The sequence below is a fragment of the Thunnus albacares genome, chromosome 6, assembly GCF_914725855.1.
Source record: "Thunnus albacares chromosome 6, fThuAlb1.1, whole genome shotgun sequence".
NCBI classification, from domain to species: Eukaryota; Metazoa; Chordata; class Actinopteri; order Scombriformes; family Scombridae; genus Thunnus; species Thunnus albacares.
In genome coordinates this window covers 10,604,323-10,623,038 of record NC_058111.1, presented here as the reverse complement: position 1 = coordinate 10,623,038, position 18,716 = coordinate 10,604,323, and the positions used below count along the sequence as shown (strand labels likewise).

Genomic DNA, 18,716 nt, shown 5'->3' with positions numbered 1-18,716 from the left:
TTGTCTCATGTCTGCATTGTGATTGAGCAAAGATGCTAAACAGAAACATTGTGCGTGAAACTCCCCCACAGCCAAATGGTTACTGCGCATGCCACAAAACTGCAACGTCCCTGGTTTCATCGCGGCCAGGGATCTTTCTAGCATGTCTAGATGTTGCTAGCTTGTCCATTTACTGCAATTACAACATCTGTCCTACACAGGAAAAACAGTTTGTCTTCTGTCATTGCCCAAGTCTAGTCTATGTAAATTGCTACATACATAATCACTACCCTCACTGCTTTGAAGAAATACCATCAAGAGTATTTAATTAACCACAAGACTGGAAATGTCTGGACCCTGATGCGTTTGTTCTATTAAGCTTGTGTTAATTATTTAACAAATGTTCACAGGATTAGGGTCGCCCCATTGTGAGATGTGTCTTAAAATGCTGCTGCTATACACAGTCAGCGGGACCCCCTTGGCTTTGAGAGACTGTCAAAGCCAGACAGCCCCTTGCCAATGTCTTCCTTTGACTCTAACAAAAAAACATGCACAATGACACATGCCAGGCACAGATCACTACACACCCCTCCCCCGCGCAGTTTCTTTTCTGTGCAAATGCCTGCTCTCTATGAAGGTTCATTTAATTTTCTCTACATGCTTCACTAATGATACATATGTCTGCTTTCATCAGCACTCCACCTTTTTTAATGCATCTTAGCTGTGCTCCAGTAAAAAGAGGACTCAATTTTCAGGCTAGAGAAGGCTCTGAGCACCATTAATATTTTGTGTAGCTTAATATATTTCACGAAACCTAGCCCATAATTTTCTTGACTGTTTATGCCTGGTAATACAAAATGCCTAAACACAAAGCTTTAAACAATAAACATGCCATTTATTTAAAAGAGCACTTTGGCAGTCAATCTGGGAACATGTTTTCCCCAATGTTAACATTCTAGTACTGCCAAGAAGCATAAGACACACCCCATCCATTGTGACGCTACAAAACCCAAAAGGTAAGAAAAACAAAAAACAAAAATGCAGAGAAACCAGAAGGATTACAATCTGTAGCCACAGATTTGGAGCAGTGATACTGGAGAGGGAGAGGGCGAGGATGAGTAGTGTTTATCTGCCTCAATACGCAGAGAGGTGTGTCTGGAATACAGAGCAGCATCGTCTCACCTCAGCTTAGCTCATGTCCTCAAACCCTGAAACTGGTACAGGTAGCAACAGGATTTTCTCTAGATATCAAACGTTGGCCGACTAAGGCTCTCAAGAACGAATCAGTTCATATGAGTGCTTCTTGATTTAAGAAAATTTGTGGCATTCTAGGGTTGTAGCGGTATACAAAATCTACAGTCCGTACCTCAGTTTTAGGGTCATGGTTCAGTTAGTTGAGCTGCAGTACTGAAACACTTTAGTTGTGCTGCAGTTGAAAAGGAAAACAACCTTTCTGTTTCTTGCAAGAAGTCAGGAGACCTGCTAACAGCTGTTTTATGCAGATTTATGTTTTAACTGTATATAAAGTAGTTGAAACTAGCTCCACCTCCAGCAGCTACAACTGCTGCTTATCATGCTGCTTACATACTGATCCTTCAGTATTAATAATCTAATGATGTCATATATATATATATATATATATATGGAAAAATTTAAAGTCATATTAAAAGTCTATGTAACTGAGAACTGTAACTGCCTCATTTAAGCTGGATTTAGTCTCTTCCTTGTGTGTTTGATGTATGTGCTCCCTGTCTGTTGTGTTTTATTTCTACTTAAACTGTAAATGGTGTGCTGTACTGGCCAGGTCTACCTCGGAAAAGACATTTCAATCTCAAGGGACTTCCTGATTAAACAAAAAAAATTATCAGTCAGAGGGACCAAACCACAACTTTTACTTTCATACTTTTAAACTCCATTTTTCTCTCTCAGCACTGGTTCTTATGTGACCACGTCAGAAACCAAATGTTTTTATAGTTGTTCTGAACGGCTTCACTCAAAGGTGTCCTTTCAATACAGAGATAATTGGCCATATTTTAATAATAGCGTTGCACTTGGTCAGTGTTATGTGTCTCTCGATTGTCAATCTGAACGTAGTGATACTACAGGGTAAAGCGACAGATATACTCCCGAGCACACGCATACACTGGCAGCTGTGGACACCACTGATGCGTAGTAGTTCTGCTTATACTACTATCTGGAGTCCGCTTGGAGGACGCGTTCTACAAAAGCGCAGTCGATCGCTGTCTACAAGAAGGCAGTGTGGTGGCTGTGGACAGTCTGTGCAGTCACAACAAACTGGAGGTACATGGATGTCTGCCTTTCTTCAAACAGGAGGAACAACTGTTTGAATTAAAATTATAATGTCTTAATCAGAATGAATTTTGGGTTTAAATATGAAATTAAGAAAAATTAAATATATAACTAATACAAACTTAAGCAAAATTTTTATTCTGTTCACCATATCATCATCATCATCATCATCATCATCATAGCAGCCAATTTACAGAGAGGGTTTTTAGATTTTAACTTCTACATTTCAGTAGTTGCTAGGAAACTTCTCTCATTCTGACAGCTGCCTCGGTGTCTCTCTGCAGGTCTCTGTCCAGTATCATCTTGTGTTGCAGCTGACAGTGTAACATCGCTAACTGTAGGCTAGAATATCTTCTCTAATATCTCTGTGACTGTCACATGACCGCCTCTCATATGAGTCATGGAGCGTTTTGCTTTAGAAAGACATTTTTTTTGCATCTAACTTCATGTCCAAGCATTCTCTCTTTAATTCTGTCAAAGTACAGTGCTGCTCGGATGATACGTCGTTGGCAGCTGGATTCATATTTTGTAATTATTTCAGGTTCCCCACTAATGACACTCCTAAATTTATGTTTTTGTTGGCTGATTTCTGAAAGCAGGACTTAAAGCTCTGTGACGTGGTGAATAAAACTCACACAACTGGAGCGGAACATGGAGCCTTCTGGCATTATGCTAATGATGAGATCTCACAAACGGGCACCTCCTTATGAACGGGTGGCATTCATCGAGCTGAAATGAGCGATTTACGAGTTCAGGCAGTTAAGAGAGTTTGGTGAATCGGACTTGGAACACTTGTACAAGCAAACCTCACAGACAAAAGTACGTATGTTTTAGGATAGGAATACAAAAATGTTCTTGCAGGCATTAATAAAAAAGGAACATCACATACTCAGGGGCGCTCCAAACAGCACAGTGTCCAAAGATTTGAGCTGCAACTTTTGCACATGGCTGCGATCCAAAATCTTCAGAATAGAGACTGTCAGAGTGGTGTTCTTTACAGCAAGCCTGAGAGAGAACAGAGACGCAGTCGTGAACAACGAAGAAAGTGCAAAGGGTGTAATTCATTTTCAGGTATGTGTAATGCAACTCCGTAACAAATCTTATTAATCCAAACAAATCAGACTTAAAGCATTATTGTTATTAGATCCACTTATTGTGCTATTTTCACAGATGTACAAAATGGCTTCCTTTCATAGATTTAAAAGTGGGAAATACAACTGACAATGAGTAGAATAGGAAATCTTCAAAACATCTTTTAAAGGGAGTAATATATAAGTCTTTTTAATTGCTTTCACTAAAGAAACTGCATCACTTCCATTGAAAAACTCCATGTTTCTTCATGAGTACAAAAAGTTTTACAGAGAAAATCATAGTCTAGCTAAAAGTCACACTTTTTCTCAGCTCGAGCGCAGTTCACATTCAGTGCAAGTCGTAATTTCCCCTACCTTGGCATGACACTTCCATTAAAATTCATCTTGCGAAATGCATCCACATACTGTGGCAGTTCCACATAGGTGATGAGCCATTCCACCACCTCATCCACTGTCCAATTGTACACTGAGGAGGGGGAAAAAAAAGAAGACACACACAGTTAGACGTCTGTTTCATCTTTTTTGTCTGATATCTATCTAAAATACAGTACTCATAGGGCTGTAAACACATAGTATGTCTCCATCACATACATATCCCAAAGTATTGGTAATGTTTTTATTGTTTTGGCTATGACTATGAGGCTTAAGTGCTGACTTTCATTTTTAAGGATGTTCACATTCATACTGGGGGACAAAGTACTTGTATCCCTGTAGTCTTTTATACAAAGTTCCCCAATTTTAGAACGATACAGCAGGACAATTTCACTAAACTTACAGAAAAAGCCACAGAAACCAGCAATAACTGAACATGATCCTGCAGTCATAGACTGCAAACAAAATCTGCAACCAAATATGAAATATGATGACTGTGGTAAATATTGTTTTAAAAATTTATGATTGTTCTTTAAAATTGGGGGTCGATGTATAAAAAAGGCTTAACTCCTTACACTGTCCATTTGATGTGGATGCAAACATCTTTACGTTAAAGCTGACAATCAGCACCAACCCAATGTGCTGAAATGCAGAGGCAAAACAACACTGTCATAATACTTGACTGCACTGCACATTCAGCATGACACATGAGACATATTATATCACCATGCGCATCTGTATCCTAAATGAGCTATGGAGATATCCTATGGCATAACATACACATGCACAGTAATAACTGGGGAAGGGAAATCCACTCCCCAGTTATCTATCTTAATGTGGTGCTCTCAGGAACACAGTTTCCTGGCTCAAAACCTCCAGAGCCTTGTCAAGGAACTGCAATGCAGGGTAACTCAGTACAATGAGTAGAAAAGGGGAAAAGGCAGGCAGAGGGAAGGGTGTGAGAAGACATAAGTGCCAAACACAGCACAGCACATTCATAGTGCTCTCAGAGTACACGATAGTCCAGCCAAACAGATAGGCAGAAGGAGGTGAAAGGGTGTGTGTGAATTTTGTGCTGACAGATTCAATTATATCTGCTTGACATGACCTTTGATAAACTGCTTTGCCCCTTTGTTGGTGGAGTGAGAGGGTCAAGAAGGGATACTGTGTGAACCACTCTTTCAGTCACACAGAAAAACATGAACTCTAATTTATTGGCTATCTGAAACACTGCTGGCCTCTGGGACTAGCAATCAAAGTCACAAGAAGTGTTTCATAAAAAAATAATAATTATCAGTCTGATATCACAGAGTCAGAGTTGGCAGAGTGTATCAATGCACAGTGTGCAAAATAAGATTCACAGTCTACAACTCAGACTCAAATACAAAGAAGAGCTTAAAGAAAGGCCCCATTGTAAAGCCAGCGCTGGCCTTCAGGGGAAAAAAAGAGGCTTCAAAGCAGTACCTTCAGAGCCTTTCCATGCGTTCCATAAGTCCTCCACACTGATGAACTGGTCATCCCCGTGGAAGCTGTTATGCTTGGCCTTGGGGTCATGGTAGTTTAGATCTTCTCTCAGGAACTGCAGGATGACAAGGATGTTTGAATGGTTACAAGGAACTTAGATAACTTACAGAAAGCAGTTGTGACACTTGGAGGAAATGGAGGCACATGCCTCAAACATACTGTATTTAGCACTTTGGTTAGCTTTCTTTGACCAGTGCTGTTAAGTATTATTTGAATGTACAATTCAGGGAAATGTTTTTGCTTTTCCTTTCACCTTAATTTGGTGAATTACATATTATCAGATCCTAGCAAATGCCCACACATTAAACAACACAGAAACCGTGTCTGAGTAGGGTCTGGTTGAATTAAATGTATGAAATGTGGGAGGACAAAGACTACATTTTCAGTGGTGCTGGACATTTGCTGTTAATGGGTTTGAATTTATTGTGAACACCGTAAACTGTGACCTTTTTCACTACTGTGGTTTTTATGACACCAATAAAAGAGGAAAATGAAATTCTTGTGGCTTATGAATGCATTTCCTTCCCTCACTGTGAAACGAACATGAAACACTATAAATATCTCTACCATACATGACCTGAAAAATTAGCAAGATTTTCCACCAACTATTTAATGGCCTGGAACAGCACAGAACTTCCTCCTCACCCCTGTTAATAATTATTCTACATTACAGCATGTGCACTGATCACTTACAGCTAAAAGCCAGACATTATCAAAATCCAACAGAGCTTACACTATGAAACACAATAGGTTGGCATAATGCACTGCATAGATTTTTGATTAGGCCTTGTAGATTTCTAAAGAAAGGTGTCTAGAATCTGGACTCCATATTTTGTTCTGATACATTGCAAAAATCCAATCTTTAAGAATCACCAACCAATTACAAAGGCAGCACATTAGACTTCTTTAAAATCACTGAAACTTTGAGTTTCAGTCACTTGCTAATAACTGTGTGCCATCACAAGCGACTGATTCCTCTGATTCACCACAGACAAGTGCAGTGCAGTTGTTGCTTCCTGGAACAGCCACATCTGGGTTGTGTGGGCAAATCAGCATGACTGATTAACACTAAAGCTCATAGTGCAATAGTCACCTGCACCACAAAAAAACAGGATGTCAATAACCTATATAAAAGATGCCAAAGGTTGAGAGTCATTTTAGCCAATGATTGTGAATTTAAAATGCTGAAATAACTGTGGTTTAAGGAATATTTCATGAGCTATAGCCAATTAATTAATTGACTGTCATGATGATTATTTCTGAAAGTAATAGAGTATGTTAAATGTATCTCTAATGTAAATTGGTTGTAGCTACGTACAGGTTGAACATGAACGACTCAGGAGATTATTCTACCTTTTCACCCAACAAAACATCATCTGATTCTTGGTGGATTTTAGGTTTTGTAAGGACTTGGAAAAAATATGCATAGCATGGGATGTTGAGGTTTACACTAAGGGAGATTTTGACATTTTAGCTGCCAAATATATGAAATTTCTTAAAATATGTGTAACAGACTTTTTGGTTTTTAAGTTAAGAAATGAGAACCCAGTATATTGTATGGCACTATGTACCAAAATGCATGGCTCTTTCCATTATTTCCCCCACTAGAGTGTTAATTGTCAAATATCCACCGATGGAACCACCTAACTAGTTGCCCACCACATTGTAGGCTAGCTCAGTCACCAGGTTACCACTTTTTTTTAAAAAAAAACAAACCCTACACATCTTGCACACCCACAAAAGCCAACTCATGCAACACGGGTGGAAGACAATAATAAGTCATCATGCTTTTCTTTCTTGATAGATTCATGTGGGAGGATTTCACTACAGGGTAGAGAGATGGTCTGCACTGCAGGTGAAATATCACGCTCCTGAAAATATATTCAGTAGAAAATTAGCAGGACCCGTATAATGTAGCAAAGGCTCAAAGCTTATTTTCAAAAGCCAGATACACACTTTGATCTTGGTTGTAAAAAAAAAAAAAAAAAGAAAAAAAAAATCAAATCAACAATCCTCTTTCTTTAATCATTGTAATACAATAGGAACCTGGACTATAGTCTTGAAGTGCTTAATCGTTTTGAGCTTTCTGTTTTTCGGCTCAAAGCCACTACTACTCGCTGTACTACACTTGATTCTATGCCTTAGGGGTATTTGCATGCCAAGTGCCTCTTCTAAAATCAGAGACGGCTTCAGTGATGATGATGCCTGCTTTAGTCTGGCCTGAATCACATGCCACAGACTGAACCAAACCGTCATGAGGCTCCAGACCATGTAGTTTAGACTAAAGATCTGGATGTAAGCTAAATGGACAACAGACAATGTCTTTAAGGCCCCAGTGATGTCTGAGAAGCAACAGGCCTGGCTTCTGATTGGCATTATACAGCTGTAAATGCACATAATCTGTAACTTTAAGCTGTTTATATTGACTTCACTGTATTTAAAAAAAAAATACTCATGTTTTCAAAAATGCAAACCACAGAGTCTGTTTCAAGGTGCATTAATACCCTTTGTTACATTGTGTTTGTACAAATGTGGGACATCAATGTCTGTGTCAGGCCGGTTACAACCACTTTATGTTAATTAGGTTAATTATTTAACAAAAACTTGAGGAAAAGAGCATTGGAGCACTAACAAGGAAAATCCTCTAGGTACTCAGAGTAGGTTAATGACATTACAGGGCCATGATTAACTGACTGTCTTGACGGCAAATCCGATGCCAAGTCAGATGACAGAGGATTACAATAATGATACCTGTAAGCCCCTTCGGAATGACTTAGCACCAGCTTTGTGACTGTACAAACCAGAATATTGCCTTTAATAGAGCATCAGCTCCTGCTCATGATGACTTTTTAGGGTGGTACTTACGCCGTCTGTCTCTACCACGTCTACATTGCCGTTTGCGTCATCATCCATCTGTTTGTGGATACTGCGGATCGCTTCGAAGCTGAGAGCGGCATTGTCATCCTTGCATAGTGGCTCATCAATGCGACAAAAATCTGGAGAAACAGAGTCATATCAAGACAGTGTTAGGAGGAAACTCATGGATCAGCACAGAATTGTCAGTATTAGTCAACTATCCTGGTTTTATTTCACAGGTGTCTTCAAACTACTACTGCTACTACTACTATGATTAGACGATTAATCTAGTCTACTCTTTCGCAATGAGCAAAGAACCAGTGCCTATTGTGCAATTACACACACACACACACACACACACACACACACAGAATGTCTTAGCAATACACTTTGACTTAGTTTTTTTCATTATTTTTGAAAAGACCAAAAAACTTGAAGTTCTCCATTGCTTTTAGCACCTTTTGTCAATTATCTCCTTACTGTGCTCTGTCACCCAGAGTCCCTTAACACCTAAAACAGTGACCAAACTTGAATGTGTCTTGAATACAAGCAGTCTTGTGCCCACAGCTAGAATGACTGCAGTTTGCAAGATAATCCAAGGAAATCCTTGCCATGGTTCCTCCTGTTGCTACACGATAAGACAAAAAAAAAAAAAAAAAAAGCTATAGGAAACTGAAATTTTTATTTTTAGATTTTTGCAATTCAGCACTAAACATGCATTTCAAGCAAAAGCATAGTCTCTTCGCAGCAATGTCTGGAATATCCAATAACTATGTTATTCAAAATAAAATAGAAACAGCCAGCTCTGTTTAGACAGGTCATTTAAAAAAATCTGATCAAGATACTCAAATACTTTCAGCTCAATGCTACAATAAATCTCTTAACTTCAACTAATCCTATGATGGCTAAAGGTTTGTGACTTTTAACCTTTTGTGCTTTTAGCAGAATAGTCAGAATGTAAAGTCCCATGTTGGATTGCCCTCACTAAACCTCTCTCTTGCTACGATAACTGAACTGCAAAATTCCTTGGCTGCAGACAAAGCCTTGTTTACATAAGGCCTTTCACTAAATGTGGGGATGTTACAAAGAAGCAAGATTCCATGGCTGTCAGGACTACTGTGTAGACCAAAAATAGGCCTCGTCCTAAGGCAAATTAGTTTTTAAATAATTATGACCTTTTAATTTTTACTTATCATTGATTAGGATTTTACAATTCAGTTTCTTTTCAGATGACTTGGGTTTGTTAGTTTTAATATGCTTTATTTGTTTAAATGTGCACGTTTCAACTGTGCTTTTAGGATTATATCAGTCAGGTATCAGTAATGAGTAAGGCTTTGTGTGTGTAAGGCTCAACAATTCATTGTAGATAATCAGAAATGTCTATTTTTTTGATAAATAATCATATAATTTGGCAATCTGTAAGTCATCTAGTGAGCCCTGTCTGCCCTGTGTTCCCTTTCCTTCCTGAGGGATTAGAAATCCTCTGCCATAGATCAAAGATAAAGCTGCCACGCCCACTAAGAGGAAACCTTGTTTGGCATGTGCTGCAGACACTCAGGAGCTGTGTGAAAGGGCATGACAAGTTACCTGTAGCAACACTAAGTTTGAAGTGTGTATTTTAATTCAAGGTACCATGGTCGAGTACCCCTAAAATCTTAAGAATGTATTTTATTCAATTCATTATAAGTTTGTTAAATGCTTTGCAACTTCTAAGTTACATGAATGATTTCACTGTGATCATGACCACAAAAGGAGAAGGCAAGGTTTAAGGGGGAAGCTTCCCTTGCTCACCACTATCAAAACTTGGCTCCTGCATTTCCTCTACATCATCTCCCAAAGATAGAACATATCATTTGTAAAATATTTGGTAACATGGGTATAGACATTAAACTGACTCTGTGTATTCTAAGGCTCTAAGGCTCAGTCTGCTGCTTGATACCGACATCAGAAATGTCAAATCTTTCTTCAACACAAATTGTCATATACAAATACATCATTGAATAAAAAGTTGGATATAAATTGTCTCATCACAGCACTACAGAATTATTAGATAAAATACTTGGTACTAGTTAATTCTGGTTTGAAATGGCTGTCGTTTTTGATTGTTTTTTCTTGGTTTAACACTTGGCCGATTCCCAAACAGACATTGCCTTTCATGTTGCCTACATCATCCTCACAACAATAGTATGTAGGCAAAAATCAAACTCCCCTTCATAAATGCCCAAACTCAGGTCCATGTTATACTGGTACTACTCCACTTGATAATGCTTCACCATTAATTACTCCCACCAACACAATAGTGTATAGTCAGTTCCAGGTATTAGGTTTGCAATGTGCCAGAATTAACATCTTATTGCCCAATAGCACTGATCAACTCATCAAACTGATCTATGCTTTCTTTATTCCCAGAACCACATGTTATGACAGAGTGGCTTAGTGGCTAGAGAGACAAAGCAGAAAGCAAAACATGTCACAGATTGATCCCTGCAACTATGTCTATTTTGTGTTTGTCTTTTGTGTTTTTTTACCATTGTTCTACATATGAAACCACTGACGCAGAACTAGCAAGGCACAACAGGAACTTCTGTGTGGTTAAAAGTTAATTTTTGAGCCACAGTAGGCAAGGATTTTAGCCTCAGAGAACTTGTACAACAACATACCAATAAGGCAATTACTCTTTCACACACTTACTCATTCACACTCACGATGTTAAACAAAGAATGACAGTTACCCGAGTGAAACTCTACCACCTGAAACACTCTCATACACCAAACCTGGCCCTGTTTCTCATTTGGCTTGCAAACCACTGGAGACACAAGATAAAGATATTTACATACCAGTCAGCCTGCCTTTTTTAAGAGCTCAAGTTACGCAAGTCATTCTCTGTGCCTGCATGCAGATGGAGAACACACTCCATAACTTCCCCACTTCATAACTGCAACAGTTACTATGATCTATCATCAGTCAAAATACCTGTCATGCTTTGGGGATAGAAAGAAAAAAAAAATACTGTCAAGAATAAATTCTTTCCCACACTTAGGCCTCTTGGGACTCTTAAAACATGTGACACACATTAGTAAAACTGTGCCTGTAGCACAAGTGTGCAACTTTCCACATTTAATCACACTTCAGAAATACTAATAAAATATCACTACCACAGAATAAACCACATTAATAATGTCAAGTTCAGCATTTCAGAATGTAAATCTGAGATTTAACAGTTATGCCTTTTGTTAACAAATACAAATTCATAAACTAGTAAACTTCTATAATCTCAGTCAAGGTGTGTCATAACTGGCTCATACGTTTCCTGTGTAGATTCAAGTTTTATAGTTCATGATGGTTTGGTTGCTCGACTATCGCTTGACAGAGTCAACTGCTGTCATCATTCGCGTAAAATTACTCCATGGATTGTAGCAAGAGATTATGACAGTGACAGAGGACCTCACATAATAAATAAATTTCATTTACACCAATAATTTGTTAAACTCACTCATAGTATACAGGCTATAGAGAGAAAATTTTCATGTTGACCACTTTCAATTAAAAAAAGGGAGAAAATCTGTTGTGTAATGTAGTAAAGACACATGAATAATTCCTTGTGATACTGCGCATTCAAGGATCTAATGATTGCACAAACTTGCACGAGACCAGCTTTTTGATCCCAATTTACACAATTAAAAGTATAATGAAGAAAAACAATGTATGATGTAATACTGTACAACCAAATATTTACAATGTATTAATTAATTGATTGATTATTTTCATTCATTGAACAAGTGGTTATTTTCTTGATTAATCGATTAGTTGTTTAATCTGTAAAATGTCAGAAAATGGTGAAGAATGTCAATCACTGTTTCCCAAAGACCAAGATGACGTCCTCAAATGTCTTGCTTTGTCCCGACCAACAGTCCACAACTAAAAGATATTTAGTTTACTATCATAGAAGACTAAATAAATCAAAAAATATTTACGTTTTAGAAGCTGGAATCTGGACTTTTCTTTTTCTTTTTTAAAGAATGACTCCGAATGATTAATCTATTATGAAAGTAAATGTCAATTAATTTAATAGTTACTGATCAACTAATCGATTAACCGACTAATTGTTGCAACTCTAAATTAATTAACGATTTATTAGAAACTCTCTGAATTAGAAACTACTTAAAGCCCTGCTCACCAACTATTAGATAAATTACCTCCTGTTTGAGTAGGTGGCTTAATATTAGCGAGGCTTAATAGAGAATGCCTGCCAGACTATTCTCAGCATCACTACATTTAGTGCCTGCACAATCACAAAGATTTGACATGTATAGTAATACTCCAGCTGTCAATCTATAGTTTGTATCAAGATAGCTTGATAGATTGCTACAAATAAACCCACTACAAATCAAAGGATAGGTTCACAGTTTTTCAAGTGTGTCTGAAAACAACAGCCAGGTACCCATATTAACACTGAAAGATGTTTTCCTTGCTGTAATCATTCCTCCTGTTCATACTGGCTATTAAAAAGATCCCCTTCAAATATGCTTCAATGTAAGTGATGGGTGCCAAAATCCAGAGTGTCCATGCAGTCGTTTTGTGCTAAAAAGGCATTTAACCGTTTATCTGAGGCTTATATGAGACTTCAGCATGTCTGAGTTAGTCATATCAAATGGATATCTGCTACATTTACAGTCTTTTTAGCATCCAATTCCCTCTTTATGTTTCCCTGTTGAGCTGCAGTGGAAGTGCAGTAACAAAAAGAAGGACTTTGGCACTAAAAAGGCTGTAATGTTGAAAGATATCTACTTGATTTGACTAATGTGGACAGCTGAAGCTTCAAATTAGCTTCAAATAAACTTTTAAATACATTTTTTTTAACAGAAGGAGGTTTGTGGATTTTGTCCCCAATCACTTACATTGTAAGGGAATTATGAGGGGATCTTCTAATGGTCAGTATGAACAATAGGAATGATTATGGCAAGAAAAACCTATTTCAGTGTTCATTTGGGGCACCTGATTGTTGTTTTAAGACAGACTTGAAAAATTGTGAACCTGTCCTTTAGTGCCACGATCACTCACCTGACACCCCATTTTCAACAGTCTGACTGTCTGGTGTTGGTGAACTTGTTTTGTCAGTCCAACTTTCGCCGATGAGACACAGGCAAAATATCCACAAGGTCACCAATTTGTTAAACTCCATGACTGGTGTATGCTGGAAAAAAAAGACAGAATAGAGCCATGGAAATTCTGATGATTCCAGCACAACTATTTGGCAGTGTTTCTAACTGGCTTAAATCAATTAAACATCGCTCATAATGAAAACAACGTAGATGTTTTGTCTCTTGGAAACATATGACATATTGACAAAAAGAGGTAACTCCATTAATTGGCTTCGTGCACACCAAGAAATACGGTTAGTTATATAAAGATCCCCTGCAGCAACATGCTAACAGTTAACGTTACTTCTCAAGTGAGATCTTCTTCCTGAATGAATCAACCGTCGCTAGCTTGCTAATACCTTGATGAGACTAAGGCAACATTTAGAGCGAAATTTTGTCACTTTAGCGGTGTTTTGGAGGTGCTTGGCGGCATGTTTGCAAACACAAGTCACTTCTGGAAGATAAAAATAATAAGATTATGAAAAGTAACAGCTGCCTGGTTCGTCTGCGTCTGGTGGCTGGATGTCTGACAAACATCGGACAGCTAGCTTGAACATTTCAGCTAACTAGGAAATGAACGGAAATATTCAACAGAGATGGAATAACAATACGGAGCCCTCATAAAAAATACTCACACTAACCGTGTTTTTTCCAGTTATTTTATCTCGTGTCGAGTCACTATATTTTCTACGGTCGGACATTAGCCATCGTTGACGTTTAGCTAACTACAAGACACTGCGAGACCCACTATAGCTGCGTGGTAATGTTACTAACATTAACTGACACACCGTGATGCTGAATAACAAACAAAATAAGTCACCTGTCATGTATCAGAGGCAGCAGATGTGTAGTTTCAGCTCTGAGTTAACATTGCAGCAGACGGAGTTGAAGCACAGCGGACTCCACCTCCTATAAATGGTCTCGGTCTTTCCCGTCGACCGAGAGAGACTGAACCGAAAAAGCCGCAGAATGTGCACGGACAATCGGAGGGCTTGTCTTCTTCTACACCCCCCCTCCCTCCCCCGAGTCCCTGGTTGTTATCTGCAAGTGTCGCCCCCTAATGTCCGGAGTGTATACTGGATGTCACGACCAATGAATGAAAACAAATAGCTGAAGTACGCCATCTAGTGGATTTTACATTGACATGCAAGGTCTTGCAGGCATATTAAAGGAAACTTTCACCCATTTTCAACCTTATTTCTGCAGTATGTACTTAATATGAGCACATTGTAATATAATTTAATATAATTCTGCTGTAGGTATGAAGGCATTACTCCAAGTAAATTGTAATTAAAACTAGGAAATTTGTTAAAAGGTCTAATTGAAAAGTTTTATCTGATATAAAATAATTCAAATATCTTCAATGCAACTGTTTGTTCCAATGTTATGCTTTACATATGATTCTGCATACATTTGCCATATTGTATATATGTAATATCAGGAAACTATTCTTATTAATATCCTAATACTGATTTTAACCATGATGCTCAATCTTATCTTTCATACACTGAGATGCCTGCCTTAACTTTCATTAATTGACTAAAACACATCATTAACTCATTAAATACTAATATTAAAGAAAGAAAGAAGAAGAGAGATAATACTAAATACTTTTTTCTCAGTTTTGTTGTAAATTAGTATAATTTGAGGTTTTGCAGCCAAAGTTAGACTTCTTGCTAGTGCGTGACTGTCCATGGATCATTTGGATAAGACTGGGGGGGGATTATTTTTACTTACAGACCTAAAACTCAGTTAATTTTAAATTTAATTCCATTTTCCATGCCTAAGCTAGCATGGCATGCCAGTTTCTGGCATGCTAGAATACCTACTTTCGTGTGATACCTGGGATTTTATCCAGCAGCATTAACTTTGGGGTCATTGTTAGGTAAGCTGTGTGTAATCATAATATCTGCAGTAGATTAACAACAGTGCATTGAGGACACATGTAGTACAGAGAATTCAGATATCAAAAGAGTTACATAAATCTAGATATTTAATAATCACAGATTATTAAATGTGTAGATACTTTTGGAATATAAGAACATTTCATCAAAGCATAACTAATGGCAAAACCTGTTCTCACCAGTGGTCTCATTCTAAATGATAAGAGGAGAATAGCTCTTGGTCATTTTTGAAGAATTTGAATGGTTTAAAACGTGAAAACATAATATCAGAAACATTAAAATTGTTATATGTGTGAGAAAGACTAAGAAAATTAGGAATGATCTAAACAGAGCCCAGATAGAAATTCAGAACAACACCTACAGTAGACTTTGGTATAATAACATTGTGCTTTTAGTCATTCATTGGACACTAAATCATTTATATACATTGTTCCCCTTTTTGTATTTAAAAAGGAAAGCCAAACATAGTTGAGAAACTGTCACTTTACTTTGGTACACAAACAGTATGACCACAAATTTGTTGTGCATTGTACAAAACTTGAAATTTCACATTAAAGAACATTCTGTAAATAGGTCAAGGCGTCCATGAATAAGAAACTAAGGCAAATAAAATGCACTTGCAGCTAATTAAGTAGAACATACTGTAGCACATATGCATATCTTTTCTTGTTCCATGTCTGTCTCTATCCTCTGAGGACTCGAGACCTGTCATCATGAAAACATGTGGAAAAGGCCTTCATCCTATTTGTCCTCTTGAACAGGAGCAAGGCTGTTATCACCAGGTGGTGTGGTTGTGCACACAGCACTTAGCACTTGAGTTTCTAGTCAGAAGACTTTGTCCTCAGAGAATGAAATCACCATGACCTCCCGGCTCTTAAAGTCCCATACTGCTGTGAGATGGAAGGCCATATTGGAGAAGACCACTAGATACTCAAACAGGGCAAACAATGTATAACCTGTGAGAAGAAGAAACAATTGTATATGATTTTTAACCTACAATTTTACAATATTGCAAATATTAAAAAACTTTTGCAAAGGGTTGATTCATATGTGTTTACTATTCATATGACAAGTATGTTTTTGACTATTTTCCTTTTAGCACTGTCAACAACCCTTACTGAATAAATCAAAATTATCAAACTGATGTAATACTTACTCCCTGATTCACAGTACATATTGTGTTTCCAATAAAAGAATCCAGCAAAAGCACAGAAGGAGACGTTGAGAAGTAAGAAACGTACTTTCCAATGGTGAGATTTAGCATCCTAGATAAAAAACAAACAAAACTGTAATACTGAATTGGACTGAAATACTGCAAATGACATGAGAGATTTCAGTGATTTGGCTTTCCTTACCTCAGGACTTAATGAATACCTCTTAATAGCTTTCCATAAACGACAGGTTATTAGCATGTAGATAATGGAGCTGACAATGAACAAGACAAAGCCCTCCTTATGGACAACTGAGTGGAAAAATATACAAAGAGAGAGAGAGGGGGGTGAAGTTGTAATTGTAATATTTCATTTAAACTTTCAATCTATGCATCAACCTGCCTTTATCAATAAACAAATTCTGCATTGTACTCCAGACACAACTGACGACATAATATTTTGCTATTCCTTTTATTATTTCTAGTTTAATGGATGCCCAGAAAGGTTCTTTATATTGCTAAATAAAGCATGTTTTATTTGCAATTTTTTGTTAAACCATTAAAACTCATCTCACACGATCTCCCCTCTCTATTCAAAAGCATCAACAACAGACATTTCAAAGGCTACATTTAAAACCAAATAAAAATCTAAATTAACTGAGGAGATAGGTTGAAGCTTCACAGTGCACAGTGACTCACAATGAAAATGAAGGTTTGAATGAAAACATCTCCAATAAAAGTAATTGTTATTAAAGTGATCTCAAAATATGAATTACTCACAGTATGTTTCATTGGATGACACATATGTGAGGAGCAAGAGGCCAAGGTTCTCAGAAATAGAAAAGGCCAGGTTCAAGCAGCTGAGTGAACTCTCAAGGGACCTCGAGGCAAAACGAGTCTTGTAAAATTTAAAGTAGGTAACTGCCACCAGGAACCTCGGTGCTGAGTGCAGGCCAATGCAGAACCGCCATATGTGGCACTCAGGACTTAGACTTATTGAGGCACTGATAGATGGCAGGTAATTAGGAACCTAGAAAGACACAGTAATGATTGTCAGAAAGCTCAAAACAAACACTGAGATAAGCCAAACATGGTTGGTTCAATTTGTTAAATATTGACATTACCTGACAATGTGTACCAGTAGAGTCATCAAAATGAAAAACTGAGGATATGAAGACACAAGTTATCAGCCCAAGTAGCGGTAGGCACACAGTACCCAGAACAAAGGTGGTGAATGATAACCTGATGACCACGGGCCTCTCATGCCCCAAGATATTTGAGCTTTGTAGCATCTTCGACTGGGTCTGCCACAGTGAAAAAGGTCAGTTTTAAACATGTCTTGCAAAGATATTGTTGCACATACAGGGAAATGTAATGCATGTGGCATAACTAACTTTCTCCAAGTCAGGAAACAACAGGCAATATATGAGGAAAATATGAAAATCATTGATAATGTCAAGTAGTGAATGTTTATTCAATTCAATTCACTTTAGTGGACTTTGGTTAAGGTACAGTCCGTAAGAGCACAGTACCATCAAAAACGTTGCTAATACAAGTATCACATAGCCACAATATTAATATCCACCTTGAATTACTAACATTTCAATACATTTGCATAGGCTACCGAACATCTGAAGTCTGAAAAACGTAACCTACCTCCACTCTGTTTGTTGTTTACCAAATGCCACTACAAACTACACGCACATTGGCCCGTCAACAGCTACGCTATTACAGTAACATTCATTGTATCAGGCTGCACGATGGACGTGAATATTCCGGACACCAACAATAGGGTGCGATGCCTCAAAAAAGCTGGGGATCATCCATACATACATCTTAAACGCCAGCATCCACTGGATTTCAGTCGAATAATACCAGAAGATGATAATAGGCCTGTGCTGGATGCAGCATCCTCCATGTGCGACTGATAGCTGGAGGAAATGAACATAAATGAAGAACAGAACATGCACCCGGAAGAGAAAGTGAGCGGAGGAGAATATGTTACTGAGGTGGCGTTGTTTATTAAAATGATGCATAAATCACATGTTTGTTAATGTATAAAAATGTATCTCTCAATAATTTGCTTCAGTGTAACAAATGAAAGCGCAAATAAGGGACCGGTTTGCTTATTGCGATCCAGTCTCTTCAATCTGCGCACAAATAACACGACTTTACACGGTCATATTGCGTGCAGTGCTTACACCAAAGTACACATTTGCGTGCAGGTGATATGCCAATCCTTCCCATTAACTTCTGTGGAGAGCAGATGCTTCCCCAGTCTCACATCAAAACGTGTAAAGCGTTGGTCCGGGAGCTCTCCGTGGTGCTGAACCGGAGCAAACAAAGGATCCATTTTTATTTCGTTTTATTTTAATTCTATATCCACTTA

At 37.9% G+C, this 18,716-nt stretch overlaps 2 protein-coding genes across 6 annotated transcripts in view; both read right to left on the bottom strand.

The window, feature by feature from the left end:
* stim1a (stromal interaction molecule 1a) overlaps positions 1-14,279 on the bottom strand; it is a 29,994-nt gene extending 15,715 nt beyond the window's left edge. For 2 of the 4 annotated variants that reach the window (XM_044353641.1, XM_044353642.1), the window contains exons 1-6: positions 14,094-14,275; positions 13,194-13,326; positions 8,142-8,272; positions 5,217-5,331; positions 3,735-3,846; positions 3,179-3,294 (exon numbers count right to left, since the gene is read on the bottom strand). In XM_044353641.1, the coding sequence (XP_044209576.1) occupies positions 3,179-3,294; positions 3,735-3,846; positions 5,217-5,331; positions 8,142-8,272; positions 13,194-13,314 (595 nt within the window). In that variant the 5' untranslated portion in view covers positions 13,315-13,326; positions 14,094-14,275. Of the gene's footprint in view, positions 1-3,178; positions 3,295-3,734; positions 3,847-5,216; positions 5,332-8,141; positions 8,273-13,193; positions 13,327-14,093 lie in introns of all 4 variants that reach the window. The other 2 variants (XM_044353644.1, XM_044353640.1) reach the window with 2 other exon arrangements.
* Positions 14,280-15,645: 1,366 nt separating this feature from the next.
* On the bottom strand, positions 15,646-18,609 carry LOC122984757 (post-GPI attachment to proteins factor 2-like). Of its 2 annotated transcripts, none has more exons than XM_044355390.1 (7): positions 18,529-18,609; positions 17,984-18,258; positions 17,452-17,631; positions 17,108-17,357; positions 16,533-16,639; positions 16,334-16,442; positions 15,646-16,133 (listed from the first exon to the last, which is right to left on the bottom strand). In XM_044355390.1, exons 3-7 carry the CDS (start codon positions 17,617-17,619, stop codon positions 16,003-16,005), a joined length of 765 nt encoding a protein of 254 aa, XP_044211325.1. In that variant the 5' UTR covers positions 17,620-17,631; positions 17,984-18,258; positions 18,529-18,609; the 3' UTR covers positions 15,646-16,002. The 2 variants fall into 2 exon arrangements, with proteins under 2 accessions (XP_044211325.1, XP_044211326.1); XM_044355391.1 differs by having other exon boundaries at positions 18,161-18,258.
* Between the last annotated feature and the right edge of the window lie 107 nt (positions 18,610-18,716).

Bases quoted from the DNA above. Each gene is read 5' to 3' on its own strand.
- LOC122984757 (XM_044355390.1), bottom strand. From the start codon at position 17,619: ATGCTACAAAGCTCAAATATCTTGGGGCATGAGAGGCCCGTGGTCATC. The intron at 17,358-17,451 runs GTAATGTCAATA...GTGTCTTTCTAG, and splicing joins CTACTGGTACACATTGTCAG to GTTCCTAATTACCTGCCATC. The intron at 16,134-16,333 runs GTAAGTATTACA...TTCTTCTCACAG, and splicing joins TATGTACTGTGAATCAGGGA to GTTATACATTGTTTGCCCTG.